Consider the following 14,383-nt stretch of genomic DNA (forward strand, 5'->3'; position numbering starts at 1 on the left):
GGGCGCGCAGGCGAAAATCCGGTGGAAACTTTATGGCCCGGCGGCGGGCGGGGCAGGGCCGGGGGGGGGGACACGGCCCCGCCGCCCACCGGAGCCGCCCCGCTGCTCCCGGCAGTGCAAAGTCCGCGGGGGGGTGGGTGGGGGTTGGGGGCGTCGGGGGGCAGCGGAGCCCGGACCGAGCCCCGGTGCCGCGGGCGGAGGGGGGGCCCCGGGCCGGGGGGGGGCGGCTCACTCGCGGCCCTCCAGCAGGAACCGGCGGAAGGGCTCGAAGTCTGCGGGGATCGTGTCTGCGGGGGGGCGACAGCGGGGGGGGGGCCGTGAGGAGCCGGGGCGGGGGGGAGATAAAGCCCCCTCCCGGGATAGCCGGACCCCCCCCCGAGCTGCCCAGCCGAGCCCCAGTGAGCGGGACAAAACCCCCCGGGCACCGGGACAGGCCCCGGCCCACGCGGGGGGGGGTCCCGAGGGACTCCCTGCTGGGGGGGGCATCCCGCTCCCCCCCACCCCCCCCCCGTTCGCCACGGGGCAATAGGGGCGAGGCTGCTCGCTCCCCGCCCCGGTGCTCGGGGGGGTGCCGGTGCTCGGGGGGGGTCCCGGTGCTCGGGGGGGGTCCCGGTGCCCGGGGGGAGCCCCGTGCTCACCGTTGCAGCGGTACTGCAGGTTGGACCAGATGATGTTCTCCTGGGAGAAGCAGAAGACCCCCAGCCGCCCCCCGCGCATGGTGGTGTCGATGATCACCCCCGAGTCCGCCACCAGCCGCGGGCCTTCGTACAGCCGGACCCTGAGGGGGAGGGTAAAGGGGGGGGGGGTCAGCCAGGACCGGGGACCCCCAACCCGGGGTGGGGGGGTGCGGCACGCTGAGGAGCGGGGCGGGGGGGGGTGAACCGGGGCACCGCGACGGGGCCCCCGTCGGGGCTGGAGGCGCACCGGGGGGCTTCTGTGAGCCCCCCCCCCCCCCCTTCCCCACCCCCAAAATAATAACCACCGCCGGGATGGAGGCCGGGGCCCCCGCGCCGCCCCCGGCCCGGCCCCGCTGCCTTTTGTCGGGCGCTTTGCATGTGAAAGGCCCCGGCGGCCGGCGGGGTCGCCATGGAGACGGGACAATGGCCGCGGGGGCCCGGACGGGGCGGACGGGCCCGGCCCCCGGAGCCTCCCCCCCCCCCCCCCCGCGCCGCGGCGGCCGCCCCGACGGGTTCCTTAAAGGGGAAAAAAGCGCCGGGGGGGGGGGCAACGGGGCCGGACCCACCCCCAGCGGACGGAATCTGCCCCACAGGTCTGATCCCCGCTCCCAGTGGGTGCCGCCTCCCCCCCCGCCCCGTCGGTCCCACCGGGGCAGGAGCCCCTCCGACGGGATGGCGTCCTCCTCTCCGGGTCAGTCCCAAGGGGACAGGACCCCCCTCCCGAGGGGACAGGACCCCCCTCCCGAGGGGACAGGACCCCCCTCCCGAGGGACGCCATCCCCGCCACCGTGGCAGTCCCACGGGGGCAGGACCCCCTCCCCATTGCTGTCACCCCCCAACTCCAGTCGGTCCCACGAGCCCAGGACCCCTCCCCATGCTGTCACCCCCTCACCAGGCCGGGACCCCTCCCCGAGGACCCGCAACCTCCGCGCTGAGACTGGCCGGGCTCCTGCATCCCCCCCCCGGGTGCTGCCAGCCCCAGCGTCCCCCCCCCCGTGGCCCCCCGCTCACCTGATGTAGCCCACCTGGGGCCTGTGCACCAGCTGCCAGCGGTACGACGTCTTGTCCCTCCAGCCCACGTTGCGCGGGTCCTTCCACAGCAGGCGGACGTGCTCGGGCGTGTGGCCCGTGTGCCACAGCGCGTTGCGCAGGTGCTCGCCGGGGCCCGTCGTGGACTTCACCGCCTGGGGGTGCGCGGGGCATCAGGGGGACCCCGCTGGCAGGGCCTGACCCGGTCCGGGGCGGGGGGGGACACACAGGAGGGTGGCAGCACCCACCTTGAGCTGCAGCCCCGGCTCGGCCACGGCACGGAAGGGGGTGGCCTGCCAGTACGTCTGCTCCGTCTGCTTCCACATCACCACGTAGAAGCTGGCGCTGTCCTGGTAGCTGAAGATGAAGCCAGCGTAGTCATCGTCGGTGACGGTGTTGACGTGGAAGGTGCCCTCAAAGTCCACCCCGTTGAAAGCTGTGTAGCCTGCGGGTGGGCAAATAGAGGAAGGAGCCCCCTCCCCAGCATGGGGACGGGACCCCGCGCACTGCCGCCATCCAGGGCGGTTTTTACCCCTCTCCACGGGGCACAGAAGTGGCCCTTGCCCCCCAGCGAGCAGGGGACAAGGATAAAGGGGCTGTCCCATGGGGTCTGCACCTCTTACCAACAGCCAAGCCTGGGTCGCTGTTCATGGTCTGCACAATCTCCATGCCCTGTGGATGAGACCTGGGTTAGGGGCGTCCCCGGGGACCTCCCGGCCCCTCTCCGCTCCCACCCCAGCAGAAACATGGGGGGCAGCACCCACACCTGGTTGAGGACAACCCAGTTGGGATCAATCTGCGCATCCCCCTCGGGGTCCAGGATGACGGTCTGGTAGGCGCGGAAGTCGGTCAGCGTCACCTCGGCGCTCTCCGGGCACACGTCCAGCTGGTCGATCACCGTGTCGTTGTCGAAGTCCTCCTCGCATGCGTCGCCCACGCCGTTCCCTGGGCACACGCGCACGGGTCACGGAGGGACGGGTCCTTCCAGAGGGCTCTGCCTCCCCCTGCCCGCCCAGCGCTCACCATCCGAATCCTTCTGGTTGGGGTTGGGGATCAGGCGGCAGTTATCCGGGCCGGGTGGTGTGTAGTCAGGGATGCCATCGTTATCATCATCATTGTCACAGTCGTCCCCCAGCCCATCGTTGTCTGAGTCCAGCTGGGAGCTGTTGGGGATCTCAGCGCAGTTGTCCTTGGTGTCCTGATGCCCGTCCCCATCACTGGCAGGAAGAACGCAGTCAGGGCAGCACCACAAACGCGGGGACCTGGCGCTGAGCTCCAGCACCTTCACCCACCCCAAAGACCCCTCATCTCAAGGACCCTCACCTGTCCTCGTTGGTGTCACAGATGTCCCCTACCAGGTCACTGTCCATATCTGTCTGGAAGAGACCAAAGCCCTAGTTCAGCGGGCACCCCAGGGCGACAGGACCCCAAACCCCGCCAGCCGGGGGCAGGGTCCTGCAGACCCCAGGACACCCGTCTCGACGTGTGCTGGCTGCCCAAGGCCATACCTGAGTTGGGTTGCTCATTTCAGGGCAACTGTCACAGGCATCCCCAACGCTGTCCTCGTCCCGGTCTGTCTGCAGCGGGTTGGGCACCTTGGGGCAGTTATCCAGCATGTTGGGAATTCCTGCAAGGACAGAGGCGTGTGGGTGCCCTCAGCACCCCAGCGTGGCTGTGACAGTCCCCGCTCTGCAAGGAGCCCCCCGCCACACGCAGTCAAGCCTCATGAGCCGCTCACCGTCCCCATCGATGTCATTGTCACAAGCGTCCCCCTCGCCATTGCTGTCCGTGTCCCGCTGGTCATTATTGGGCACGTTGGGGCAGTTGTCGCAGGCATCCCCAAAGGAGTCGGTGTCCGAATTCTGCTGGTCTTTGTTGGGGAAGAGCCGGCAGTTGTCCTGCAGGGAAGGGAAGGACAGAGATGCCCCCATTGTGGTGGCTGGCAGAGCAGAGCCACGCTCTGGCATGGGTCAGGGCAGGGGGACATCTCCAGTGTGCCTGGTGAGACCGTCCCAGAGCCACAAGCCCCGGTCTGCTGCCCCCCAGGAGCAGCATCCTGGGGGCGCCAGAATCAAGCCAAAGCAAGAAGCTGTGCCCCTTGCGCAGCACGAGCCCTAGCGCCACGGGCATGTCCTGCCCGCATAGCACAAACACCTCCACGTTCTTGATGCCATCACCGTCTGCGTCATCGTCGCACTGGTCCCCAATGCCATCGTTGTCGGCGTCCTCCTGCCCTGAATTCGGCGTCAGGCGGCAGTTGTCCTGGAAGCACAGACACCAGTAAAGGCAGGGAGGAGGACAGCTCTGGAGCCCAGCCCCATGACAGGCTAGTGGGCTCCCAAGCCCCTCGCGCCCCTCGCCACGGGGAGGCCCACCTGCTTGCAGTGCTTGTTGTTGTCGATGCAGGGCAGGGGCTCATCGGGGTAGCCGTCGAGGTCCGTGTCTTGCCCGCACACATTGCCGTTGCCAGCCCAGCCCACGTTGCACTGGAGAAAGGAGGAATCAGGGGCTGGGAAACAGGGAAGAGTCCTGGCAGGAGCAACCACTGCTCATGCCAATTCCTCCGGCACCCTCTGCTTCTCGGTCGTCCCCGCCTTCCCGCTCACCGCACAGGAAATTTCACCGTTCCTCTCAAACACGCAGAAGCCGTTGATGTCGCAAGGGTTGGAGGTGGGAGTGCTGCAGGACCGCTGCGGGATGCAGCCGGACGTCTGATTCCCCACGAACCCTGACTTGCAGGGGCCACATTTGTAGGAGCCCTGGGAGAAAGGGGGCACGGGGCAGGATCAGGAGAGTGAAAAGGCCCCCGATGTCGGGCAGGGGAGCAGGGCAGCTCCGCTCACCAGCGTGTTGGTGCAGATGGAGTTGGGGTCGCAGCCACCATTGTTCCCATCGTTGCATTCATCAATATCTGTGCAAACCTGCAAGCAGGATGGGAGAAACCATCGACCTTCTGCCCCCGCAGCTCCTGCAGGAGACCCACCCCATGCCCGCAGCCTGCCTTCGGCACTGCTCTCCTTCAGAGCAGATTCTGGCAGGCTCAGCATCCCCTGCTCGTCGCTGCAGCCCAACAAACCGGAGCACCCATGGCCAAGCCCCACAGCACCGCACTCACCTGCTTGCTGGCCTTCGCGTAGTCGGCCCCCACACCAGAGACGGTGTTGCCTCGATAGCCACGGGGACAGGGCTCACAGCGGAAGCCGGGTGCCGTGTTGATGCACTTCGAGCCGGGGAAGCAGGGGTTGGCATGAGCGCACTGCGGGCACGGGGAGAGAGAAAAGCTTTGCCCCGGGTACGGCACCGGCGAGAGCACCCCGGTGGGCCTGTCCCTGTCGGGTGGCTTAGGGACACATACGGTGAGGGGAAGCATCTCGTGTGTGACACCTGCCCATGCTGTCTGCCAGCTCTGGGGCTCAGACCTCCCCCATTGACAGGCCCGCTCACCTCATCGATGTCGGCGCAGTGTGTGCCGTTGCCCTCCAGGCCCGGCGGACAGGGCCCGCAGCGGTACCCGGGGTACTCGTACGTCTCCATGCAGTCCACGCCGCTGAAGCAGGGGTTGGGGTTGCAGCGAGAACGGTGCTCGTGGAAGCCTGCGGAGATGAGGGCCGGGCAGGGTGGTGAGCCGGGACAAGCGCACTCTCCCCGGGGTGGCAGCCGAGCCACGGCAACACTCACCGCAGACCTGGCACTCCATGATGGTGTTGCGGATCAGGGACATCTCCTTCACCTGCGAGGCAGCAGAGCACAGGGAGTTAGGGACGGGGGTGACTTGGGGAACATCACGCCCCTGGGGTGCAGAACCCACATCCAAGCCCTGCCATGTATCTTCGAGCTCCACGCTGCCCTCGCGGTGCCCAGCGCCCTGCCCTTGGCCAAGCCCAGCCTGGGCAGTGCCGGTACCACTGCCCCGCCTCACCTGGTCCCTAATGTCTTCTCGCAGGTCTGTCAGGATGCGGTTGAAGAGGGTCAGCTGCGTGACCAGCGCCTTGGTCTGCTCGCCTGCCACAAGCAGGGAGGACAAGGTCAGCCCCAGCCCCAGGACAGAGGCAGCCTCCTGGGGCCAGGGGCTAGGGGCTGCCGTGCCCATCCCACGCCGCACCGGGGGGCACGAGGCAACCCCCGATCCTTCCTTCTCCTCCCTCGTCGGGCGCAAAGTCACCCAGGTCCTGGGCCTTGCACTGCAAGGACAGGTGCCAGCAGCAAGGACCTGCCCAGCTAGTTCATCCCCACTGGGGTCCCAAGACCTCGCAGGACCCCTCCTGTACAACACATCCCATGCCCCTCTGATCTGCCCCATGCTGGGGTGCCCAGCAGGTGCTAGGGACTCTGGGACAGGCTCCAAAGGGTTTTACACCTCCATGGAGCCTCAACCACCATCACAGTCCCCACAGCTGGAAAAAGGGGAAGCAGAGCAGGGACTTACCCAGGATGGAGGCCAGCGCGTTTGTCACTGCAGGGAGGAAGACAAGATCTTGTTGAACACTGCTTTGGCCAGCACTCGGCCTGGAGACCCAGCACACCCCCTGCCAGGGTGTGCTCGAGGGACAGAGGAGCCACCAAGGAACAAGTTCCCCACGTGGAGGACTGCAGTGCCACCTGCCATCCCTGCACAACAAACTGCTGGGCAGGCTCTTGAGGCTCCGTGGCCCTCCAGACCATGGTCCTCACCTTCCCTTGCATGGTTGCTCCTGGCCACCACGTGCACAGGAGCTCCCGTGTGCATAGGGCTGTCTGGCATGGGGCAGAAGCAGAAGCTCCACCTGCACGATGTGATGCTGTGCCCCCTACGCACCAGCCTGTGCTCTTTGTGGTGCCCACCCAACGTGCCGTACGACACGTAGCACGCATGGGGGAACCAGCCAGCCCCCCGTGCTCGGAGCAGAACATGGACGTGCCGTTACCTGCGCTGTGAATGGATTCATCTCCCTGGAATGGACACTCGCTCAGGGCCCCGACTCGGCTCATGGAGCCTCCCAGAATCAGCTTCATGGACTCCACGAACCCCTGACGTACCAGAGGAGACGCAGTCAGCCACGGGAGGCTCTGCCTGTCCGAGGGGTGCGAAGGACACTCGGCCCCAAGCGGGGGTCCCGGCACTCACCTGCATCCTCTGGTAGGCCTTCTGTCCTGTGCGCACCTCGATCGACTCCACCTCTGCCAGGGGGATCTCGGACAGCTCGGGCAGCCCCACGCTGGAGTCCACTTGCTTGCAGTCCACGTAGAGCTCCACGCTCAGCATGTCCCCGCGCAGCCCACTCAGGCGCACGATCACCGTGTGGCTCTGCCCGTCCGCCACGTGCGCGTGCTGCAGGTTGACCGAGTGGAGCTTGTTGTCTTCCCGCAGGTAGCGCACCAGCACTGCGGAGGAGTGGGAAGGGGCCGTGAGCTCTTCTCCCCGGCCCCTTGGGACCAGTTGCAGCAGACCCGAGCAGACCCCGCCGAGCTCGGTCCCTGTTTCTCTTGCCACATCCCCGGCGTGTGCCCCCCACGTCCCCACGCAGCAGGCACCTACCCTTGTTGATCTTCCCCACCACGGACACCTCCAGCCACCTCGTGTTGTCTTTTTTGGAGTAGAGGCCAAAGAGGGTCCCCCCCTGCTTGGGGGGCAGGCGGAAGGTGGAGAGGAGGAAAACGTCGTTCACCGTCAGGAGCTCCATCCGGATTTTGTGCGTGATGCTGGCCATCTGCCGGGCCTCGCTCACCAGGAGCAGGTCGATGACTGCGGGGAGCCAAGGACGGGGGTCGCATCCTGCCCGGCCGCGCGGGATGCAGGGGGATGCCCGCTCCGGGGCACCGCCGCCGGCCCGACCCGCTGCAAATCGGCCCCGCCGGGCCCGGGGAAGCCCCGAGGACTCCCGGGGAGGCTCCGCACGGCCCCGCCGGCTCCGCCCAGCCCCGGCCCCGCGCGGTGGCGCTCCAGGACCGGGAGCGGGAGCGGCCGCCCCGCCGAGAAGGATCCGCGGAGTCCCCGCCACCGGCGGCCCGGAGCCCGGGAAACGGGCGGGGCCCCCGGCTCGGGGCCTTCCCCGCTCCCCCGTCGCTCCGGGGTTTCCCCGCGGGGGCGGCCGCACCGCCCCGAGCATCCCAGCTGCCGGGCGGGGAAGGCTGGCGGAGCCCCCGGCCCGGCGGAGGCGGGGAACGGAGCGGAGCGGGGACGCGGCTCCCGGGGAGGCTCCGGGAGCGGGAAGCGCGGAGCCCCACCGGGGCCGGGCCCCGGGAACCGGCGCGGAGCAGCCACCGCGGCCGCCCCGCCGAGGCGCTGCGGGAACCGGAGCCCCGGCGAGGAACGGGCCGGCTCTCGGCGCAGGCCCGGGGCGCTCCGGGGGAGCACGGAGAGCCCGGTCCCGCCGGGGCACGGCAGCCCGCTCGCTCCGTGCCGCCGCACCGGGCAGACCGGGAGGAGCCGCGACCCCGGGGCGAGCGGCGGCCGCGCAGCCCGACCCCGGCAGCCTCCCCGCTGGCCCCAACGCCCCTCGAGCCGGAGCCCTCCCGCCGCGGGCACCGCTACACGGAGCCGGGACGGGGACCGGCGTCCAGGCGGGACTGGCGGCGGCCCTGCCCGCAGCTGGCCCCGGGACTGCGGGCAGCGGCGACCCTCGGGGGTTCTGGCGGCCGTCCCGAGCTCCGGGGATGAATGTCCCTCTGTCCCCAGCGCGGAGCGCCGGCTCGCCGCAGCTGCCCGCAGCCCGGCTGCCAGACCTCCCAGGGAGAGCACAGCCGCTGTCAGCGGCCCCGGGCCGCCCGGCGGGGGCCGGCAGCCCCCGGCTCAGGGCAGCGGGGCAGAGAACCGCCGCCTCCCCGGCTCGCAGCGGGCCGGGAACGGCGGGGGCGCCCCGTCCGCGTCGCCCCGTCGGGGCTGTCCGACCGTCCCCGCGCCTGCCGCTGCCCGGCGGGACGGAGCGGCACCGGGAGCCGCCTTACCTTGCAGCCCCTGGCGAGCCGCGCCGGCGGCGCCCAGCAGGAGCAGCGCCAGGAGCGCGCCGAGCGCCGGGCCCCCCGCGGCCGCCGGTGCCCCCATGCCGCCGGTGCCGCCGGTGCGGAGCGGAGCGCGGCGGGGCGGAGTGGCGCGAGCGGGGAGGGGCCGGCGCTGGCGGCGAGGAGGAAACAAAGAGCCGTCAATCACGGACGCGCATCCCGGGGACCCCGGCGGGCGCTCCGCCGCGGCGGGCCGGCCGCAGCCCCGCCAAGCGGAGAGGAGCGGGGCGGGGCGGGGCGGGGCGCGGTGCACCGGGACCGGCCGGCGGCAGGGCCCGGAGCTGCGGGCGACCCCCGGGCACCTCGGCGCTGCCCGCCCCTGCACGGCTCCCGCTCACAGAAATTGAGTGTGGCAGGCGCCGGTTCACCGGGAGGTCAGGCAGTCTGGGGCCGCCTCGCTGAAAGCCGGAGCGGCCCCGGCAGCGCCGGAGCGTCCGGCCCGGGAGAGACGGGGACCGGGAGCCGCGGGGACAGCGCGGGGGACGGGGGGTGGCCGAGGCGGAGCCGCTTTGCCAAGGGTGCCTCGCGGCGGGGTCCCAGCCCCCGGGGCCAGGCGGCGCCCCCCGGGCAGCGGAGCCTCCGGGGCCGGCCCCGCTCCCCTGGCCGGAGAGGAGCGAGCGGAGCCAGGCCACCTGGAGCCGGCTCAGCGGCATAAATCAGCCTCAGGAACCGGCCCAAGCCTCCGGAGCAAAATAATGAGCTCATCCGAGAAGCTCCTTCACCTCTGCCCCGGGCTGGGAGCGGGAGCCCTGGGGACGCCGCAGGAGCCCCGACGGCGGGTCCCGACGGCAGCGGGGCGCGGAGCTCGGGGTGCGCCCAAGCCCCCGGACCGGGGACGCTCAGCCCCGGGGGCCGCCTCCGCTCTCAGGCCTCAGCCTCCCGGAGGGCTCGGGCAGAGCTCGGGGCACTCGGCCAGGCTGCAGCTGGAGGCCGCGGGGAGCGGAGCCGCGCAGCCGGGAGGCCGGGGCGGGCCCGGCGGCGGAGCAGCCCCGGCAGCTGGCCCCGCAGCTCCCGCTGAGCGCCGGCCAAGGCGAAGGAGCAGCGCGGCTCCCCGGCCGTGTTTACGGCTGTTTCCCCCGCCTCCATAACAACGGGCCGGGCCGGGCCGAGCCGAGCCGAGCCCCGGGGGCCGTCCCAGCCCCGCTCCCCCCCCCCCCCCAGCCGCTCCGGTGCACGCCAGGGCTGCCGGGGCCACACGGCTGCCTCCCCCTGGTCCCCCCCGTCCGGTGCGTGCCCGCTGTCCCCCGTGTTTTTTTTTTAATTATTTATTTTTTATTTTTTTTCCCCATAGCAACGCGCGGAGCGTCCGGTAACGGACCGGTGTGGGGGGGGGGGTGGGCTCCGCTCCGTGCTGCTCGGTACCGGGATCCCGGCCGCGGAGGGGCCCCGGGCGCTGCGGGAACTGCCCCGACGGCGCGGCCACGGCTGCCGCCGCCGCTAACGGGCTCGCCGCCGGTGCCGCCGGTCCCGCCCCGCGGTGGTGGCGGGCGGAGCCGCCCCGCCGTGTGGTTCCGGGTCGGGCGGGAAGATGGCGGCGCCCATGGAGCTGTTCTGCTGGGCCGGGGGCTGGGGGCTGCCCTCGGTGGATCCCGACTGCCTGGCCGTGCTGGTGAGCGGCGGCGGGACCGGCGGCGGGGCCGCTGCGTGCCCCCGGGCCGGGCCGGGCCGCCCCCTCCCGCCCCGTCCCCTCTCCTCTCTTGCAGACGTACGCGCGGTTCACGGGAGCGCCGCTGAAAGTGCACCGGGTGAGCAGCCCCTGGAGGAGCCCCTCCGGTAAGGGTCCGCACCGGGGCACCAAGCCCCGCTGCACCCCCTGCCCCATTGACGCACTGCCCCATTGTACCCCCCACCCCGTTGCACCCCTTTGCCCTGTTGCACCCCCATTGAGTCATCACACAGCCCTGCTCCACTGTACCCCCACCCCACTGCGCCCCCCACCCCACTGCGCCCCCCACCCCGTTGCATCCCCACCCCACTGCGCCCCCCACCCCCTTGCGCCCCCCACCCCGTTGCACCCCCTCTCCAATTGCATGCCCCCCATCGCAGAACTGTACCCCAGTGCACGCCCCATGCCCCGTTGCACCTCCCTTTGCCCTATTGCTTACCCCCCCCAGCGTGCTCCACCTATCCCATCACGCAGCTTTCATCCCCTTATCTGCCCCCCTCGCATCGTCCTAGCCCCCTAGCCCCGTGCGTGTGCCCTCCCTCCCATCCTGCACACCCCTCGTTCTGCCCTGCGTGCCCTCACCCCAGCGTGGGGGCCCTGCTCCCCCCGCGGACCCCCCCAGCCCCTCATCACCGGTTGCAGGGGGACGCCCTGCAGCCACCCCTCTCCCTGCCCTCAGGGCGCCTGCCTGCGCTGAAGACGCGGGACGAGGGCACCATCTCCAAAACGCAGCAAATCATAACTCACCTCAGGAAGCAGGTAGGGGACGGCGACGGGCACCCCCTGGGTGCTGCAGGGGGCAGGAGCGCTCGCTGGGATGGAGGGAGCTGGAGCTGGAGCAGCAGCAGCGAGGGCATCCCCGGGGATGGGGCCAGGGCGCTCTGGAGGCAGCATGGTGCAAACCGGTGCGAGCTTTGCCCTGTGGACCCATCTGGCTGTCCCAGTGGTGGTGTTTGTTCTGGGGGCAAGCACAACCCCATCTCGAGCCTCATGTATCTCGGGCAAGGTGGGCGCTGTCCCCTCCGTGCTCTGTGCTCCAGCGTGGCTCTGAGCAGGGAGCAGACCTGCAGGGCCCCTGGGGCACCCTCAGCTGCCCGCTCCCAGCTCTTCCCTTTGGGCCTGGAAGTCAAGACAAACCGTAACTCTCCTAGCGCTGGGTCTGGACACGGGTGGGTAGCGCTCAGAGGGGGCACAGCACCAGATCCTGCCCGCTCCGCTCCTGGGGTTGGCCGGGTGTCCATCCGGATAACCTCCCAACCTCCCAGCACACAGAGGAGTGAGAGCAAAGGGGGGTACGGAGCAGGGCTGGCCCTGCTGGCCGGTCCCTCTGCTCGCAGGCACTCGCTTTGTCACGGTCCCCTGAGGTTGCAGGATGGCTGCTTCCCTGCCAGCTCAGCCCCGTTTCCTTTCCTCCGCAGAAATACAATGCAGACTACGACCTCTCAGCCACGCAAGGAGCAGACACGCTGGCTTTCGTGTCCCTGCTAGAAGAGAAGCTGCTGCCAGTGCTGGTGAGTCTCAGTGTGGCCGCAGGGAACATCTCAGAGGTGCCTGCGTGCGCTGGGCACGGGCTGTCCTTGCGCCACCGCCATCGGCTGTGCTGGCTCTGGCACTCCCCGGAGCGTCGGCACGGGTTGTCCTCTGCTGCAGATCCACACGTTCTGGGTGGATGCGAAGAACTACGTGGAGCACACGCGGAAATGGTACGCCGAGACCATCCCCTTCCCGCTGAACTTCTTCCTGCCCAACTGCATGCACAAGCAGCACGTGGAGCGGCTGCAGCTTATGTGGGGAGATGGCTACATGGAGGATGAGGAGAAGCTGGAGAAGGAGGTGAGGGGATGTGTGGGAAGGAGGTGCCCAGCTCCGGGCACCGGGGCTCCTCGGGGATTGCCCGGAGGGACCATGTAAGGCCGAAATCTCAGCCTGGGATCTGGGGTTCCCAGCCTGAGCACCCCCTCCCCGTCGCAGTGACACCGCGACGCTCTGCAGCCCTGGCTCTGTCTTCATTCTCTAGCTGTACCGGGATGCTCGGGAATGCCTGACACTCCTGTCCCAGCGCCTTGGCTCCCAGAAGTTTTTCTTCGGAGACTCGTACGTGGCTACAGGGAGAACATACTGCGGGGACTGCAAACCCCCTGCACCCAGGCAGGACTGAGCCCCCGTGGCTCACGGGGAAGCCGTAGCCCACAAACATTGCTTTGGGGAGTTGGACAGGCTGGAGGGGATGGAGCAACATGGGCAGGAACGATGTGAGAGCTTGTGGGATTTGCCACCAGCCTCAGCATCGTTTTTCCCCGGCTGCTGGGCATTTGTTGGAGCCGGCAAGGCTGCTCAGAGACAGGACTGTCCTGCATCCCACACCCCTGCCCTGTCCGCACCGCTGGGACTGGGAGCAGGGAGCCCTCCCGGCAAGGAGGAGCTGCTCGCTATCCCCAGGAGCGTGGCAGGGTGGCACAGAAGGGTGGGGGTGGCCGCTTCTTGGTGGCTTCGGGTGGGGACGGGGGATGGAGCTGCCCATGACCCAGTGGAGGATCTCTGTGCCCCAGGCCCGCTTCCCTCGACGCCTTTGTCTTCAGCTGCCTGGCGCCGCTCCTGAAAGCGAAGCTGCCCAACGGGAAACTGCAGCAGCACCTGAAGTCCCTGCAGAACCTGTGCAACTACTGCACCTCCATCCTCAGCCTCTACTTCCCCTGGGACGGAGGTGAGATGCACCCCCCCGCCTCACGCTGCACCTTTGGGGTGCCCCCCCCCCTCAAAAGAAACCACACTTGAAACCAAACACTGGTGCTCTGCTGCACCCTGTTCCCCCCCCCCCCCCGCTCTGTTCCCCCCCAGGTGACCCCCCCACCAGCGCCCCGCGGGTTGGGGGTGCCGAGGGTGGCGACGCGGAGGAGGACCCCCACAAGCGGCGCAACCAGCTGCTGTCGGTGCTGGTGGGGCTGGCGGCCATGCTGGGCTACGCCTTCCTGAGCGGCATCGTCTCCATCCAGCGCGGCGCCGTGGGGCCGGCTGGCCGCCAGCCCATCGCCCTGGAGGAGGAAGAGGAGGAGGAGGAGGAGTGAGGAAGAGCGGCCGCTCTCAGAGCTGTGATTATTTACTCGTCAGGCCACTTGAACTGACTGTTTTTACGCCGGTGGCCTCGCAGCGTTGCTCCCTGCAGGTGTGCCGCTCTGCGTCCCAGCAGAAATTACAGCCCTCGCCCGCCGCACCAATAAACCTCACTTTCTCCACCCGCGCTCTCCCGTCCTCCCTGCGGCCTCTCGTGCGTGCAGGGCCAGCCGCCTTTCCCCCTTCTCCCAGGTGCCCAGGCTGGGGGCACTAACGCGCTGCTCCATGGTTCCTCCAATCCTGTCTGCCCCCCCCCCCCCCCCCCCCCCAAATCCTTCCCTTATCCCCAGGAGGTGGAGGTCTGCAGGGTCTACAGCACCGGGAAACGTGGCGAAGAGGGAAAACTGTGGGTTTTCAAGGTCCTGTAGCTGCTCAGCACCTTTGTTTGCATCTGTGGCAGTGCTGGGAGCATCTCCCTCCCTCGGCAGTCGTGGGGCTGAGCCCTCTGCCTCTTGCCCTCGCAGCTCCCCTGCCCTCAGGCTGGCCAGGCAGAGCCAGCAGCACGTCCCATGGCACTGGTGTCCCCCTCCTGCTGTGTCACAGAAGGTGGTGCCACCCAGGTGGTGCAGCAGAAAGCAGCAGCGCAGGAGCCCAGGCTGGCAGCAGGACGTGTCCCCGGCCCGGCAGGCCACGAGCTCTCCCCTCGCTGCTGGAGGGCCGCCCGCCAGCCCGGCTCACCGCAGCAGCGCGCGTGGGGCGGCGAGCAGCCACCGGGCCTGTGGCTGCAGCAGGAATTCCTCCAAGGATGACAACTCTGTTTGCATTCCTCCACGCCTGCCAGGAATGGGGAGTTCCTTGCAGCTGGCACTGCCAAAAAGCACGTAGTGCGGTGAACGTCGCTCCGCAAGCGCTGCAAGACCCAGGGCTGGGGGGTCAGGGGGGGCTCTGTCCCAGCACCTAGCGGAGCTGCCGCTCTCACCAG

The 14,383-nt window shown here is 69.5% G+C and overlaps 2 protein-coding genes across 2 annotated transcripts; one reads left to right on the forward strand and one right to left on the reverse strand.

Annotated features, from left to right (window-relative positions):
• Positions 1 to 17: 17 nt before the first annotated feature.
• Positions 18 to 8,837, reverse strand: THBS3 (thrombospondin 3). Its single transcript, XM_080570358.1, has 23 exons — positions 8,631 to 8,837; positions 7,222 to 7,428; positions 6,811 to 7,067; positions 6,611 to 6,713; positions 6,133 to 6,159; positions 5,626 to 5,708; positions 5,385 to 5,436; positions 5,151 to 5,299; positions 4,822 to 4,962; positions 4,550 to 4,627; positions 4,313 to 4,465; positions 4,082 to 4,192; positions 3,861 to 3,968; positions 3,445 to 3,604; positions 3,215 to 3,333; positions 3,030 to 3,082; positions 2,730 to 2,923; positions 2,473 to 2,651; positions 2,330 to 2,378; positions 1,955 to 2,151; positions 1,689 to 1,861; positions 639 to 778; positions 18 to 287 (listed from the first exon to the last, which is right to left on the reverse strand). Exons 1-23 carry the CDS (start codon positions 8,725 to 8,727, stop codon positions 229 to 231), a joined length of 2,889 nt encoding a protein of 962 aa, XP_080426484.1. The 5' UTR covers positions 8,728 to 8,837; the 3' UTR covers positions 18 to 228.
• A 514-nt stretch (positions 8,838 to 9,351) lies between these two features.
• Positions 9,352 to 13,583, forward strand: MTX1 (metaxin 1). Its single transcript, XM_080570374.1, has 8 exons — positions 9,352 to 10,293; positions 10,388 to 10,457; positions 11,030 to 11,109; positions 11,769 to 11,861; positions 12,001 to 12,183; positions 12,368 to 12,444; positions 12,900 to 13,054; positions 13,189 to 13,583. The coding sequence occupies exons 1-8, from the start codon at positions 10,213 to 10,215 to the stop codon at positions 13,413 to 13,415; spliced, it is 966 nt and encodes a 321-aa protein (XP_080426500.1). The 5' UTR covers positions 9,352 to 10,212; the 3' UTR covers positions 13,416 to 13,583.
• The last annotated feature ends 800 nt before the right edge of the window (positions 13,584 to 14,383 follow it).

This window comes from Anser brachyrhynchus, assembly GCF_964034855.1.
Source record: "Anser brachyrhynchus genome assembly, chromosome: 28".
Lineage (NCBI taxonomy): Eukaryota > Metazoa > Chordata > Aves > Anseriformes > Anatidae > Anser > Anser brachyrhynchus.

What these genes read in the sequence shown, in the direction of transcription:
- MTX1 (XM_080570374.1), top strand. Translation starts at nt 10,213, where the DNA reads ATGGCGGCGCCCATGGAGCTGTTCTGCTGGGCCGGGGGCTGGGGGCTG. An exon ending in AGAAGCTGCTGCCAGTGCTG is followed by an intron (nt 11,862 to 12,000) that starts GTGAGTCTCAGT and finishes CCTCTGCTGCAG; the next exon opens with ATCCACACGTTCTGGGTGGA. An exon ending in AGGAGAAGCTGGAGAAGGAG is followed by an intron (nt 12,184 to 12,367) that starts GTGAGGGGATGT and finishes TTCATTCTCTAG; the next exon opens with CTGTACCGGGATGCTCGGGA.
- THBS3 (XM_080570358.1), bottom strand. Translation starts at nt 8,727, where the DNA reads ATGGGGGCACCGGCGGCCGCGGGGGGCCCGGCGCTCGGCGCGCTCCTG. An exon ending in GGTGGGGAAGATCAACAAGG is followed by an intron (nt 7,068 to 7,221) that starts GTAGGTGCCTGC and finishes ACTCCTCCGCAG; the next exon opens with TGCTGGTGCGCTACCTGCGG. An exon ending in AGCCGGGGCTGCAGCTCAAG is followed by an intron (nt 1,862 to 1,954) that starts GTGGGTGCTGCC and finishes GCGCACCCCCAG; the next exon opens with GCGGTGAAGTCCACGACGGG.